This window comes from Sinohyriopsis cumingii, chromosome 19 (genome assembly GCF_028554795.1).
Source record: "Sinohyriopsis cumingii isolate HCF-2022 chromosome 19, ASM2855479v2, whole genome shotgun sequence".
NCBI classification, from domain to species: Eukaryota; Metazoa; Mollusca; class Bivalvia; order Unionida; family Unionidae; genus Sinohyriopsis; species Sinohyriopsis cumingii.
In genome coordinates, this window is record NC_142979.1 from 35,102,681 (window position 1) to 35,120,255 (window position 17,575).

At 37.4% G+C, this 17,575-nt stretch overlaps 1 protein-coding gene across 1 annotated transcript in view; it reads right to left on the bottom strand.

Moving 5' to 3' along the window:
- The window catches only part of LOC149775431 (THO complex subunit 6 homolog), a 65,017-nt gene that overhangs the window by 23,810 nt on the left and 23,632 nt on the right, over window positions 1-17,575 (bottom strand). Inside the window, exons 3-8 of the mRNA XM_089942957.1 lie at window positions 12,389-12,453; window positions 7,611-7,665; window positions 4,716-4,767; window positions 1,979-2,016; window positions 968-1,016; window positions 101-181 (exon numbers count right to left, since the gene is read on the bottom strand). Coding sequence (XP_089799083.1) covers window positions 101-181; window positions 968-1,016; window positions 1,979-2,016; window positions 4,716-4,767; window positions 7,611-7,665; window positions 12,389-12,453 — 340 coding nt within the window. The remainder of the gene's footprint in view (window positions 1-100; window positions 182-967; window positions 1,017-1,978; window positions 2,017-4,715; window positions 4,768-7,610; window positions 7,666-12,388; window positions 12,454-17,575) is intronic.

The following is a 17,575-nucleotide window of genomic DNA, read 5'->3' on the forward strand; positions in this document are numbered from 1 at the left end:
CACACCTTGTACTGACTTCAAACATGTACAGCGCAAAACAATTGGTGTATTGTATTTACAGTACTACAAGCGTCACTAGCATGTACTTATTTATACTGACCACTTCCTGTCCTGTCTCTATGTCCCAGACATAAATGTTGTTGTCTCCACACCCTGCAAACAAATGGCTGGCCATATCTGCCTGCAAAACAGAAATTTTGATTTAACTACCACAAATCACCATTTCTGAACAATAAAGAAATTAGATTGAACTATCTACTGGTCAATCCGTTCATTCTTTAAGTGAATGAATTAAAACCTACAATAACAAATTTTTAAGATCAAAGTTCATAACCCCAAATATAATTAGAATAATAAAAAAAATGGAAAAATACATAGACACAAGTGTAACCTTGGTCTTACTGGTCAAAACAAAAACACTTAAGAACAATTATGCAACATTTGTATCTCTAATTAAGATCATTTTGCACAGCATGTAGTGCTTATTAAAGAAGCAGCCTTGATTCCAAATGGTTCCCTGGGGTCCTGATCCCAAACCATTCATGAAACTAATTTTTTCGAGAGAAATATGTTTCATCTAGCAAAACCAGCCCTCCCGGATAACTTTTATCTAAAAAGATCTGTAAGTTATCTGTCCTCCTAGGTGGCAGTTGGGCAGAGTGATCTCCCCATGATATCGGGATTAGCAGCACTACCCATAAATATCTCAACTACTACTAAAGCATAAGAGATGCTCTCTATATGGATGAAACTTGAAGGGGGGTGGGAAGATGGGAGGGTATATGTGTATTATGATTGGGTAAGTATTTGCGAAAAAACATATTTTACTAAACAGTTAGTGTCTTCTTTAAATATGCTACCTAATCAGAATACCTTAGGTAAGAGGTGGAGGCAGGTACGTTCCCTTACCCTGCAGATGTCATCTCCAGTCCCCATAACAGAGACAAGCTTGACTGTAAATATTTACCTGTGAGTTGATGTAGATGGAGTTCACCTCTGGAGTGAAGAAAGGCTGTCTAAATGAAAAAGAATAATTCAGGCAAATAATTTAAAAAAATACTACAATCATCTTGTACAGGCCTGCTACAAAACTAAAGGGTCTTCTTTTGTCAAGTTTTAGGTCTCAAAATTTTTCTCAAATCTGAACAGGGTTTCTGTTGTTCAAATTATAGGGTTGAAGACCAGTTCTGTGTCCTGTAATAGTGTGTGTATGTGTGTGTGTATGTGCTTGCAGGCCTGGTTGGTGTTCTGCAATTGGGTGTGTATGTAAGGACCTGTCATGTGTCCTGTAATTGGGTGTGTTTGTCCAGAAATGTAAATGCAACACTCAGTTAATGCATTCCATCAATGGTTATTAATGCATGATGTACACTCAAGTAGAATTGCATGGTCTGTATACATTGGCCATAAGTTGTCAGTTGACCTGTTGCAATCTTATAGCACTCTCATTCATGCATATGAGAATACTAACATATTTTAGCAAAGACACCTGGTGGTAATTTATCTAGTCAGAATGCAACAAAACTTTGAAGTCATATAATAATAATAATAATAATATGCAATTACCAGCTTTGACTTCAGTTCATAAATTGATTTATCAATCACAATTAAAATCAATATTCAAAGAGGGCCAAGGATGTGAAAGTCTTTTGCCTTAATGATAGTAAATCAGCACATGCTAAATCTAAAATAATTAGGAACATCCCCAACACAAAACTCATGAAAAAGTGCAACAAAAGATGTCCTTTTCTCTGCACTAGGTAAAATACTGATATAAATGGTATTTTTCCCTGCAACAGTATTCTTTATAATTTCATTTAAAGAGAAATTATGGACAGAAGAAAGGAGAGAATGTGGAAGGTAAATCTACAAACAGACTGATGGAAAATTCAACCATTAAAGATTAGTAATATATATATATATATATATATATATATATATATATATATATATATATATATATAAAAATCTGATTTACCTTTTAGGTATTGTTATTGTCCAGAGCACTTTACCAGCCTGAAATAGGGACCAAAATCAGCATGGCATGCAAGTGATGAATAGCATTTATTCTATGCCAGTCCATAAATTATTTAATTTTCAAATAGAAATATTTCTGATAATGAATTATCAATAATTTTCACTCCAGACAACAGGCATCAAAAACATTATGATGAAAGAATTTCATCCACATTGTTGTTGATTACTTGGTCTTGTGTGCATGTTTTGGAATTTTAACATAGCTTTAAAAAAAATTAAGTCATATCACTACAATGTCTGTAATGTGGCAGTTTATAGTGATGTCTAGCAATGTGGCATCATGCTGCAGACATGTAGCATCATGTCCCACCCAGATACATTATCCTGACGCCAGGCTGACCAGTTCTAACACTAACCTCCTAATGCTGAGTGCTTAGCGAGGCAACTGTTAGTAAAATGTTTGTAAGTCTATGGTATGACTCGACCAGGGTTCAAACCCATGACTTCCCATATCCGAGGCGGATGATCTAACCACGAGGCCACTAGCATAACAACCTGTCATGCAGAACCAGGTTTCAATCGCACAATATACTCATACTTTCTTTGTGAATATAATCAAAACACAGTGGAACATAAGCGATAAACAGCTGACATTACAATAGGAAATCTGCTGTGTGATTACTTTAAATAAAACAAGGTGTGATACTTGAATGTTTAAATTATTCTAAGTTTTATCAAGCTTGTCTGAACAGTAATGTCATAATATAGAAAAGAAAATTCAGATCTACCCGCATCTTACCTAACTGTCTATCTATCCTCCAATGCATCTTACCTACCTGTCTATCTATCCCTCAATGCATCTTACCTACCTGTCTATCTATCCACCAATGCATCTAACCCACCTGTCTATCTATCCACCAATGCATCTAACCTACCTGTCTATCTATCCACCAATGCATCTTACCTACCTGTTTATCCACCGATGCATCTTATCTACCATTATATCTATCCACCAATGGTATGCATGCCAATGTTTTATTACTTAGTGTACTAACAAATGGTGCTAAATGGAATTTTCTGCTCTTAATTTAGTGTTAGTTTTCACCCAATATCCTTTGGTTTTTTTCTGTAAAATAATCCCTTTTTCTCCCAAAATTAAATATAAATGAAACAAACAAAATAATTAACATTTTTATTTTATGCTAAACTGTACATTTAGCACTTGCTTTTATTAGAAATCAAGTCTCTTTTAACATCAGTGTAAGCTAATAAAAGCATTGCACAAGTGGTTGACAATAATTTTGCATGAACAGAAACCAACTTTTGGGGAATAAAATGTTTCTTTGACAATACTTACTGGATAATAATATGTTAGAAGTACATCAGCCACCAAATCAATCCAGCCCTTTCAGGCCTGTTTTGGAAAAATAAGTACTACAAGGTCATTTGAAGCATGTTGTCAGGATTAGAGGTCATTCCAGTTCCACTGCTTCTCGTAAGACTTTGGGTAACAGAAGGGTTATGTTAGTGTACTAACATAAAGATATTTTGGTACACTATTTATGAGAATGCCCAATGCTCTTTTCCGGACAGTTTCTACTGTGATGATTGAATGGTGTGTACCATGGCCCTGATCTCCAAGAGATTAATGTAATAAGCGATCCTGAATAGGCAAACCCCACTAAGATGGAAGGATTTGGGCACCTTAGCTGTCATGCTGGCATTTGTGCAGATCATGATTTCCAGCAGCTGCAATGAGATGGCTACTATAAACTATGTAAGGTCATCCCATTTGCTGTGATGGGACCTCATAAAGCTTGAAACTTGATCATTTGGTCAAAATCAGCCAATATCGGGATAGAATATATGCATAGGTCTCATGAACAAGACATCCAAGACATTAGGACATGTCACTTTCAGAAGACCAATACACTAATGAATGGTACATGACATCAAGATGATTTCAAGAGCTGTTTCTGACAAAAGTTGACATAGTCCAAAGGGTTCTGAACTCCATATCCAAATTAATAAAATGCTTGGATAGGATGAGGTCAAATTTGCCTTTGTTGACAAGGAATGCAAAACTAAGCAGCAGCGCCACCAATATTTCAATATTTTCATGTCTTGGTACAAAAGAGGATGATCTTGTTCTTTTGAGGAATGTCAATCAGGTAGACTGATCTCACAAAAGTTAAGATGGTTTAGTCTCTGCCCACAGTTCTCATGATGCCCCAGTAGTGCATGCATATGGGGTTGGACTATCCAGATTGCCATCTGTAACTTGCCCCAAAAAATCAACCCTGAATCATGTGAAAAAATTACACATATATCCATTTAGTGAATATTGCATATGTGAAGATAAATACACAAAATATATGCATTACAATGTTTCACAATGTATTTTCTAGTTTAACGACATTTTCTTGAAATAAAAATGTCAAGGTGCTAATTAGCTGACTCACAGTTGTAATAAAATGCTCTAAAAAAATCATTTAATAAAATAATGCAAAAGACATTTGAGAGACTATCTGTACATTGAATGGATTTCAAATGCAAGTTTGTTATTCATCCCAGGCCAACCCCTGACAAAGAATAATGAAAAATGGCCTTGAATTTTTTAAAAAATTAATGAAATAATTTTATGTCAGTCTTTACTTTGCTACTGTATATAACACAAACTTGAATTGCAAGTTAATATAACTTGTTAAATAACAATATTAGACAACATAGTGGTTTACCCTGCTCAGTACATCTGACCACTTCCAAGCACTTATGGTTCCATTTGAGGCACTGAAATTATATAAAAAAATAAAGAAAAAACAAGATTAAGTTAAGTAAATTTTGTTACAAGTGCTGTTGTACATTTTTAAGATCATGGAAGACAACAATGATCTAAGTGAATGCCGATCCAATACTGTCATACACTGACAATAAATTCAAGTACAATGGTTTAATTTTGGTCATACAATCCATAATGGTACTGAATTCTATCTGGAATAGTGTCACAATGTAGATGGTTTACAATGATGGTGAGCTGTACCAGTATGTATTCATATTATACTACAACATAAAAATAATGAAACTATAACTATTGAATGGTAACTTTACAATAATGCAACATTCTCTCAACAGCTCAGACTTTGCTATAATGTTGCCTGCAGTCTGTAATGTGGAGGGAATTTTAAAAATAAGTGAAAAAAATTAGTGACCTGGAATGGTTGCCTACATACCCTTGTGCATGTTGGAATTGAGAACTCAAACCCTGAACTGCCAAAATGTTTCAAGTGATTATTGCTGTGCTATGCCCTTTCATGAATATGGATGCTCCAGCTATCTATTTAATTCTACATAATACCCACTCATGCCTTAATAAGTGTACACCCAATCTCTGTGTCAATACTTGAAAAACATCCCTTCCTGGGAATGTTGCTTGACTGGGACATGCCCTAGGAGCTGCTAAAACCTATTTTGAACATAATGATTTTACTTATCATAACCCATTACTGAGGTCCTGTTAATATAGAATTTAAAATCAGTTTTGAAAGAGGATCTTACATATACTTTGCTCTACAGAACTTCTGCGAGGGTTACATGTGTAAGGTTGTTGCTGCTGTTGGTGTAGGGTTTAATGCCATTTTTCAGCACAAGATAAGCTATAGATGGCAGCCAGTATAAATGGTGGAGGAAGAACCCAAGAAAACCCTGGAAAGAACCACTAATCCATCAGAAGCTACTGGCAAGCTGTCTCACACACCCACATTGGCCAAACCTGAGACTCATGCAGGCAGAGGTGAGATTGCAGTGATCTATAATGGTAAGCACTTTAGATCACTCGGCCACTCAGGGCCCCCACATGTGTAAGGTAAGTTGTTTGCATTTGCACCATGCACAATGGACATAATGTTGCACTTTCAAAGAAGGTGCCCAAGTAGCCAAGTGGTCTCACCTCTGTCTGTGTGGGTTCGAGTCTTGGATTCAGCCAATGTGGGTATGTGAGAAAGCTTGCCAGTAGCTTCTCACAGGTCGGTGGTTCTTTCCGGGGTTTTCCCAGGTTCTTCCTCCACCATTAATACTGGCTGCCATGTATAAATGGTGGAGGAAGAACCCAAGAAAACCCTGGAAAGAACCATGTGGGTATGTGAGAAAGCTTGCCAGTAGCTTCTCACGGGTCGGTGGTTCTTTCCGGGGTTTTCCCAGGTTCTTCCTCCACCATTAATACTGGCTGCCATGTATAAATGGTGGAGGAAGAACCCAAGAAAACCCTGGAAAGAACCACTAACCCATCAGAAGCTACTGGCAAGCTGTCTCACACACCCACATTGGCCAAACCTGAGACTCAAACCCATGCAGGCAGAGATGAGATTGCAGTGATCTATAATGGTAAGCACTTTAGATCACTCGGCCACTCAGGGCCCCCACATGTGTAAGGTGAAGTTGTTTGCATTTGCACCATGCACAATGGACATAATGTTGCTACCTCTATTTTTCATGTACTGTGGCTGAAATGTCTTTGGATATTGCAATTATAGAAACTGTACCTGATCTAAGCACACAGCTAATTAAAATGACTGCTCCCATGTGCTAGAAAAATCAGTCTCAATTAGTCAAAAGTACACTATCTTTAGCAGGTATTAAAACAGGGAAAATGAATTTTATCAGACTAGACAATACCAGCTTCTGAAAGAGCAATGAATGTAATACCAAAAATATAAAATGTAAAAAAGTTATCAGCACCCTAGATACATCAATGCAGTACAACCAGTAAGGAAAACCTGGGAAATTCTGGCTTTTCTTTTCCAAATCTAACCCTGTGCCAAATACAAAACAAATACAACCATACAGAGACTATGCACTTTCAAAGAAGGTGCCCGAGTAGCCGAGTGGTCTCACCTCTGTCTGTGTGGGTTCGAGTCTTGGATTCAGCCAATGTGGGTATGTGAGAAAGCTTGCCAGTAGCTTCTGATGGGTCGGTGGTTCTTTCTGGGGTTTTCCCGGGTTCTTCCTCCACCATTAATACTGGCTGCCATGTATAACCTATCATGTGCTGAAAAATGGTGTTAAACCCTACAGCAGCAACAACAACAGCACTTCCAAAGAAAAGAACTCTCAATACAAAGGGAGATAACTCTTTTAGTCAATTGTCAGCTATAAAGATGAACCTAAAACTTCACAAAACCAATTCAGATAGCAGTTTCTAAAGTGCATAGTGCACCAATAAATTATTCAAGCATCAAATGACCTAGTGCTATATATATTGATGATACTACCAAACTAAATTAACTTTCTTGGGATGAATCCAGATTTAATCATGCAATATCTGCATCAAATTATTGAGACTTTATTGTATACATATAAAGTCCACCACAATAGCACTGCAGTTTTATGACAATCATGCTAAAGAAACTTTAAAAAATAGACTCTTTCCTTTAAACTAAACTTTACCTTATTACTATAACCACCTGGTAATAAGATGCCTTTTCTCAAATCCTTTGGGTGGTCTTATTAGTGGGATAGTATAGTATTGTTTAATCTGGCACGAATAAAATAATGACAATGAAACTGCATCTTCTAATGAAAACTAGTAAATACATTTTTGAAAGAGATAAATTAAATTTAATACATGGGGTCTTTACCTGATTATGAGAGTGTCTGTGGAAATGAGGCAATAAATGGAACCATTTTCAGAGGCTGAAAGTATGTGGGAGAATACATGCTATAGTGAATATCGATACATAATCAAAAGTAAAATGACTGCTGGATATATTAAACAGAAACTGGATTAGAGATTACACTAAATCAATTGGTTTAACATCTACTCTTATTTACCTAACCTCTCTTTATTTTCCCCGATTATCATCTCTAAGTAGGAATGTGCAAAAGGTCTTGAGTAAATCATGTGACAAACTAAAGTGAGGCAAACAAATTTGCTTTATCAGTCAAACAACAAACATTTCAACTATAGTCCACATATACAATTTATTATGACTACATTGTAAGAATTACAAGCACCCACAAAATGTGCTGGTTAGCTGTAAGCATCTGGATGAAGGCATGACACCTCAAATCATGTCATATCAGGGCACAAACTTTAGGCATATACAGTTGTTTTACAAATTTTCATGGGGTTCCAATCGACATTGATTTTGTTGTCGCCCTAAACCATGAATTTAAAGCACCACCCAAAAATTAGCCACATGATGAACACATCCTCCTTTTCTGATTGTGTTTCATTTTTATAGATCCACAAGACTACTTGACAAATCAACTTCATTTCTGTAATATGGTAATAAAATATTAGTTTTTGCATGTGTCTGTTTATTAAACCTTTAAAAAAAAGAATGATAAAGCATTTTATATTGCTTAAATGCACACATCTCTACATGGTACCAGGGAGCAAAAGATACTCAATCACTTGCAATAGAGAAAATGAAAGAAATAAATTAAAAAAATGATACTAGTATATGAAATTAGACGTAATACTTATTCAAACCGATTCTTCATTCAAGTGAAACTGTCGTCAAAATAATTTAAATGCATAATTTGGACAAAAAAGGTGTAATCTGTTACATGCCATAATGACAGCACAATGTATAAAACAGATATGTTTATGTTTGCTACTAACCTGGTTCTGCAGGGCAAAATCCATGCGGATTAGGAACAGATTACAAAAACAGAATAAACTGACAAATTATTTATGTTCATCACTCACTCTGATTAGTCGACATGCTGAATGATCATGAACTTAAGTTGTGAATTCTGCAATGAGCATGACGATGATGTGGTCAATCTGAGTGCTTTGTTATATTACTTTTATATTATCCTTTCAAAGTTTGTAAATTGGTATTGATTTGTCATTTTTTCTGATGTGACATGTTAAGCTTGAAAAGGTCCATCTGGTCTAACATTTTCAATCATATTATATCCACAAGTCACACCATACAGCTTGTTTCACTTAAAGTCTGGCACCATGTTCTTTAAAAGTATAGAAAGGTCCACCACTTAACTACCTTTTCAATATAAAGAATCTGTGAAGCAAATTTTTGAACGTTATTAATGTGGGAAACTTTGCCATCACTGTGGACTTAGACAGTGCATACCTTCATGTCTTTTATTAACAAGCTTCACAGGACATTCCTGCTATTCGCCTACAATGCTGGTCCCTGGGTCTTCACCTGTCTGATGAATCGAGTAATGTCTGGCAACATCAAGTCACCTGGGCGACACCCTGCAGCAATATTAGTGAGTAAGCTCTGACAAGATATGATAACCCATTTCCAATCTGGACTTCTTATCAACAAGGAAAAGTCTGACCTAGTACCATCTCAACAATTTGTAAAACATACAGGCAACATATTTGGTCACCGTCAGGATTGGGCATTGAAACAACCCATGGTAGCCCATTACTTTTGAGGAAATTCTATCTACACAGGAATCCCTTTGCCTACTAGGTTTGCTCAATGTGGCAGCGGACCTCATGGACCTAGGTCGCCTTCTACAGCATTGCTACTGTTTCCTCTGCATGAATGGAGTTCTCAAGTTTGCCCACTGGATCATCCTCCCACTGCTGACACCCAGCTGAGGCACCATCTGCAGAACTGGGAGCAACCTAACTTGGCTCATGGCTGGTAAACATCTACATGTCCACCCGCTCAAGATCAGTCCATACTGATGCAAGTATGGAAGGCTGGGGAGCCAGTCTACTACCATCCTTTTGGGAAACCAGTGGTGCATGCACTCCCCCAGGAATGACATCTTTATATCAATAATTCTTCAGAGGACAGCCACTGTGCAAGTCCTTTACCCATGGCAGGAATATTTGCTTGGCATGGGAGTTCTCCTGTCTGACATCTCTACAGTAGTGACTTATCTCAAACAAAATGAAGGAACTGAATCCTACAATGGCAATTAATCTCCAACAACAAGGAAGACCCCAGTCCCCAGACCTTTGTGTCATGGTATGAGACTTTCTGAAGTGGTTTGTCATCAACAAAGCTACATGCATGTTTGCCATATCCTGGGATGCTTCAATGTACTGGCCTGCTCTTTGTCATGGAACAATCAACTAGTACAGAAGAAATGGTTTCTTCATCCTTCGGTTCTCACTCAGATATGTACCCAATGGGATTCACCATTGGTGGCATGTCTGTGACAAGATGGAATGCCAAACTCCCAGCCTTTGTCTTTCCTGTCTCAGACCCAACAGCTTGGGCAGTCAACACCCTACCATGAGATTGGAACAACCTCAATGCATACACCTACCCTCCTACACATCTGATTCCGTAAGTGATCAAGAAAGAAAGCGAATCAGCGACTTCATCAATCTTACATCGGAAACCCAGCAGATAATTTGCGTTTTCCTTCATCTACTCAAATAACTATGATGACAGTTGTTTCATCATTGTTCAGAGCTCCTGAACCTGCATGTCCGGCCCTCAAAATTAAATGATGTTTGCAACCAGTCATGGAGAGAATCACTCAGGTGCGACAGCTCTCCACACTGAAGCATATGAAATCAAATGGCAGTTTCATCCAATGGTGTGCAAATGAACATATCTTGCCTCCCCAGGCAATACCTTAATTAATGCAAATAGCTAATTTCCTCCTCTGGCTCTTTGAAGAGAGTAAGTTAGCAACGAGTACGATCAAAGGTTAACGATCCATGATTGCCGACACCTTTCATCATCATGAAACAGAGGAAATACTTTGTGTAGACACAGCCAAAAAAGTTAACCCTATGCTCATTGAAATTATTATGCACTTTGGCTCAAGAGGTTCGAGCAGTTGCCACCAACCTGGCATCAGACCAGAACTGTTTGCTAACTGACATCATTCAGGCTGTAGGATAGAGATTGGAGTCCACATTCTCTAGCTTTTATGTCTGAAATCTGTCATCCAAGAGGTTTCCATTTGATCTGGTAGGACCTATATTAACGGCTCAATAGGTCACCCTTTCAGATCGATCAACAGCTTCAGAAGACAAGACTTCCGCTGGATTTGCAGTGGTACATTTTTCCATTTTGAAGCCGATTGATGGAATCCCCACCAGTCAGGTTACAAAATGCTGTCTCAGATACCTTAGGGAACCAGAGATGGTATCTCCAGGGTAAGGGGATGTACCTCCCTCCATCTCTTACATATTCTCCAAAGGAATGATGATTGGGTATAGTATCTGAAGAAGAAACCAATTTTTCCTAGTAAAATATTTCTTTGAGAATACTTACCCAATCATAATATACATACACTGTCCCAGCCTTGCCCAGGAGATCATGCCTTCCACTCCAGTAGTAAGTGATGTATTCTTAGACTTTGCCACTAAGTCTTATATATAAGGGGAGATCACTCTTCTCAACCACCACTTAGGTTGGCAGACAACTTTTAGCTCCTTTAGCCAAAGTAGTAGCTGGGAGGGCTTGATTTGCGAGGTAGTAGTTGTTCTCCTAAGGTATTATGATTGGGTAAGCATTCTTAGAGAAACATTTACAAGGAAAAATTGTATTGTTATCCAAACCATTGGAGATCTAAGTTGGATTTTAAAACTCACAAGTCACTGTATTAATGTTTTCGTCATCAGAACGTTTTTATGGTGCAGCTTCATGGACAGTGTTTTAAGGAAGAGATCATTAACATGTGTTTAAATAATAAATTAGCTTAGTGTTGCTGACTGTTGCTTCCCTCTGATGTTGACTGAAAGTGATTATCTTGACAGGTGTCTGATTTGTGCTGATACAGGTGGCAGTGTTGTAACCATTGAAGTGACTGCCATTGTTGTTGGCACAGTTTTGTTCTTTTGTATTCTTTATTTTGGGGATTTGTAGTGGTCAATCCATGAAATTATGCACCCACAAATGATGCAAAATTTGACAAGCAAAACTAAAAATTTAAGTAATATTCAAAATTTCTTATTTTTTAAAACAAAACCATGAAAACTGAGACCCACAGAAATAATTGATATCACTGTAGTTATATTTTTACTATTGTTTAAACTGAATAACTGAAGAATATAATTGACTTTCAAAAACCTTAATATTAAAACCTCAACACTTGATAATGCCACTGCCGCTGCCAGGAAAGTGGTGTGGTTTTCCATATTTCAGTCACATTTCTCTCACCTACAGAGCTCGATGAGACAAAGGTATCACTTTCCTAGTAGTGTTTGATTTTGGTTTATTGTCTTACTGCACTTAAACACAAGTAAGTTATTTAGCAATGAAGTAACTGGAGGAAATCACCTTGCCCAAGCATACACCATTGTAGCCAAGCTGTGCTGATCATATGGTAGGATTTGAATCTTCTAACCAACGAAACTAGAGCTACTCTGGAAAGAATACCTGAGACAAAATTAAAGATCTACAACTATCAATTTATATCATCCAGTAAAATATGGTATAATCTAATAATGCAACATGCCAACCTTTAAATGTGTAGATGGGATTCTTTGAAATATCTGTGGCCGCAGGAGCCAAAGCTGCTTCGAGGCTGTAAAGTATTAAAATGAATTTAGAAAGCAGACAGATAAGTTAATAAACAGATCAGCTGAAAGTTTTAGGGAGACTGGATATGTCTGTATACAAAAGAAGCTTATCATTTCCTATTGCTATAATAAAAAATATTAATCATTAAGCGTCAAAGATAAAAAATATAAGCAGATGACAGACACATCAAACATCATTTTGGTTTTCACAACAATAATTTTATAAAAACTATGTCACCATATCATGTTGCAAAAAAGACATTTTATTTCTTGTGGTACACTAGAGCATTATTATCACAATATGAACTTTCTCATAACAAGGTGTTCAAAAACATGCTGTATCTCACCAGAGAAGTGAGCTGTGATGTTATGTATGTTGGTGAGGCAGATATAACATTATCATCATGGTGGCTTCAAAACTACAGAATATTAAGCCCATCACAGGGATGGTCCTGGCTTTTAAAAAGCTGTCGCCAAAAAAATCGCCAACCTCAATATTTTGTCGCTAATTTTCAAAAAGTGTCGCCAGAACAAGTAGTGTACATTTTTTGAAGTGTTAATTTAGTCTATTAATGTAAAAGGCAATGAAAATTACAAAAGATGGGTTAGTTAATACTCTAATTACAATAAGCATTAACAAAATGTTACAAAGTGTTATATGAAGATCCGTCACAATTTTAGGGCTGCCAACTTGTTGAATGCAGTTTCAAAGTCTAATTTTTCACATCTGTACATGCTGATTCTCATTAAATTCTCGAGAGATGAGATGCAGAGTTTATTTCTGATGTCAGTTTTTATGAGGTTCATCTTACTGAATCCACATTCACAGTCTACAGTGCTGACAGGTGACACCAGTAGTCTCTCAGCAGCCCCCCCCCCCCTTATGGCTAGCTTCACAAAGCTTGTAGTGAATTGCTTCCTAAATCCCAAGAATGATCACTGAATGCTGTAAAAATTTTCTCGACAAGCAAACTAGGATCTCCATTCCCACGAATGAAACTTACACGAGTCAACACCTGGCAATATTGGACCGTATATATAAGCATAAATTCACACCCAATTTAGGGATTCTTCACTCCTGTATTTTGAGAAATAAATAATTATTGTTAATTATGCAAAACTGTTTTTTTTTTTTTTTTTGCTATTTCTTGTTGCAGAGTTTAAGTCTCTGCAGCCATAACACGGATTGATGGCAAAAGAAAAAGATCAATGAGTAAAATGCTGCACTGGCGACAGATATAATTGTGATTGAGATTTTTTCCATTTGCTTTGTATTTATACTCAATAGTCGGTACTTCAAAGGTTATCAGTTTTCTATGAAGGTTCAGCAAAACTATTGTATTGGTATATGTAAAAAAAAACAAAAAAAAAAAACAACAACAGAAGGATTAGCCATTCAATTAATTGTATCTGTTCTATTTGCGTCTTCAGAAGTCGGTCAGTTGTAGGTATAGTTCAGTAGCATGATTGACTGTATCACAGTATACAGTACTCAGCCCAGATGTCAGCATAAGCAGATTATGATGTAACAATGCACTTTAAAGATGGGGTTGTCAATACGAACTAAGGATCGTTTGTGTAACAGATTGCATTGCTTAGTCAAGTTTGTGGCTTCCTTTCATTCTCCCTTTTAATTTATCCAGTCAAAATCCATGATTGTATGTACAAATTAAATAACCAAAAAGTCTGTCGCCAAAAAAATCGCCAGATGGGATATTTTTGTCGCCAAAAAGGAAAAAAAATCGCAATTTGCGACATTGGCGAAGCCCAGGACGATCCCTGCCACCATGATACAGACTTCAAGACTGTATCAATCTTATGCCCATCATGATACAGACTTCAAGATGGAATCAATCTTATGCCAATCATGATACAGACTTCAAGACAGAATCGATCTTATGCCTATCATGGTACAGACTTCAAGACTACATCAATCTTATGCCAATCATGATACAGACTTCAAGATGGAATCAACTGTATGCATATCATGGTACAGACTTCAAGACTACATCAATCTTATGCCCATCACGATACAGACTTCAAGACTATATCAATCTTATGCCAATCATGATACAGACTTCCAGACAGAATCAATCTTATGTCAATCATGATACAGACTTCCAGACGGAATCAATCTTATGCCCATCATGATACAGACTTCAAGATGGAATCAATCTTATGCCTATCATGGTATAGACTTGAAGACTACATCAGTCTTATGCCAATCATGATACAGACTTCAAGACTACACCAATCTTATGCCAGTCATGATACAGACTTCAAGATGGAATCGATCTTATGAAAATCATGACACAGACTTCAAGACTACATCAATCTTATGCCCATCATGATACAGACTTCAAGACAGAATCGATCTTATGCCAATAATGATACAGACTTCAAGATGGAATCGATCTTATGAAAATCATGACACAGACTTCAAGACTACATCAATCTTATGCCAATCATGATACAGACTTCAAGACTACATCAATCTTATGTCCACCATGATACAGACTTCAAGACTGCATCAATCTTATGCCCATCATGATACAGACTTCAAGACTACATCAATCTTATGCCCACCATGATACAGACTTCAAGACTACATCAATCTTATGCCCACCATGATACAGACTTCAAGACTACATCAATCTTATGCCCACCATGATACAGACTTCAAGACTACATCAATCTTATGTCCACCATGATACAGACTTCAAGACTGCATCAATCTTATGCCCATCATGATACAGACTTCAAGATGGAATCAATCTTATGCCCATCAAGATACAGACTTCAAGACTACATCAATCTTATGCCCATCATGATACAGACTTCAAGACTACATCAATCTTATGCCCACCATGATACAGACTTCAAGACTACATCAATCTTATGTCCACCATGATACAGACTTCAAGACTGCATCAATCTTATGCCCATCATGATACAGACTTCAAGACTACATCAATCTTATGCCCATCATGATACAGACTTCAAGACTACATCAATCTTATGCCCATCATGATACAGACTTCAAGACTACATCAATCTTATGCCCACCATGATACAGACTTCAAGACTACATCAATCTTATGCCCACCATGATACAGACTTCAAGACTACATCAATCTTATGTCCACCATGATACAGACTTCAAGACTGCATCAATCTTATGCCCATCATGATACAGACTTCAAGATGGAATCAATCTTATGCCCATCAAGATACAGACTTCAAGACTACATCAATCTTATGCCCATCATGATACAGACTTCAAGACTACATCAATCTTATGCCCACCATGATACAGACTTCAAGACTACATCAATCTTATGTCCACCATGATACAGACTTCAAGACTGCATCAATCTTATGCCCATCATGATACAGACTTCAAGACTACATCAATCTTATGCCCATCATGATACAGACTTCAAGACTACATCAATCTTATGCCCATCATGATACAGACTTCAAGACTACATCAATCTTATGCCCACCATGATACAGACTTCAAGACTACATCAATCTTATGCCCACCATGATACAGACTTCAAGACTACATCAATCTTATGCCCATCATGATACAGACTTCCAGATGGAATCGTTCTTATGCAAATCATGACACAGACTTCAAGATGGAATCAATCTTATGTCCACCATGATACAGACTTCAAGACTACATCAATCAGCAGCAGGGGGGGCGAATCGGACATTTTGTCCAATCGTTATTTTGCTTAATTATTACTTTCTGCACTCAACGATCTAGTGTCGTCAGCGCCTGGTAAAAAAAAAACGACGAAGTCGTTGGGGGATCGTCGCGTCGTCATTTGGTTTAATTAACACCTTCTGCGCGCTGATCCCCAGCGTCGTCAGCGTCCGGTAAGCACATCGACGACCGCGTCGATGTCATTGCCCCCCCCTGCTGCTAAGTGGTTATTTACAATGAAAATTATTTACAACTAACCGAATATTTGGTCAAGTCCGATACGATATCGTGTCCGAGGATCATGTAAATTTATCGTTACGAATCCATGTGGGGTCGACTGAGCATGACTAAAAAAGTTTCGAAAAACATTAAAGTCCATGTCACCGCCGCACCATGTCTGCCAAATATTTCGTAGCGTGTGTGTATCAACGCCGTTGAACACAGCAAGAATATTACAGTTATCTCTGATTACTTTTGGAATCTGAGTGTATCGTTGAGTGACATATATCACGTCAGTGTTTTTATGCCTGCCTCTGGAAAATATCCTAGCTGGGTTTTTTTGATTGTCTAACATAACATCATCGTACACGACTAGATTGTTAACGTCGCCATCAATATCATCGATACCTGGTGCATCATTGATATCTGTAATAAACTCAATAACATTTTTTTCAGCGATCGCTGATGCATTCTCGTTGAAATCTTTCAACACCTCGTAGCATCGTTGATCATCTACGCTAGGGGCGATTAAATACAACTTATCCCACTTCATCCATCTCATTATTAAATTGAGTAACAATTGCGTCTTGCCGGATCCAGATGGTCCGATGATAATCATCCGGATCGAGTTTGGTAACGCTGCAACATGCTTAACTGGTTCTCTTGTTTTAGTCGCCGAAAAATCAATTATATTCATATCTCTATACATAAATTATGGATCTATATTGTGTGAAGTGTAGAGTGCGTACTGGCACAAATGATATGACAACCGTTACAACAAGAAATAATAGATCGGCACTTACTGGTAAGTGTGTACAATGCGGTATAAAGAAATTTAGATTTATTTCTATCAAACCCGGGGATGTTTTAAAAAAAAGCGAGGAGGTGATATTGCAGCCAAGTTATCAAAACTCCCCGGAACACCGTGGGCAAAGTATCCAGGAGAAAAGCACCTCCCAGGATATAGCTACTGTGGCCCCGGAACACGATTAGATATTAGACTCGATGATCAAAATCAGCCCAAACCCGGTGAGTATCCAATAAACGCTATCGATAAGGCGTGTCATGCTCATGATGTTGCTTACAAAAGTAGCGATCTGCAACAGCGTCATATCGCGGATGTAAAATTAATTCACGCATTAAATGCTATTCCCGATAAATCCGTCAAAGAAAAATTGGCCTCATGGTTGGTA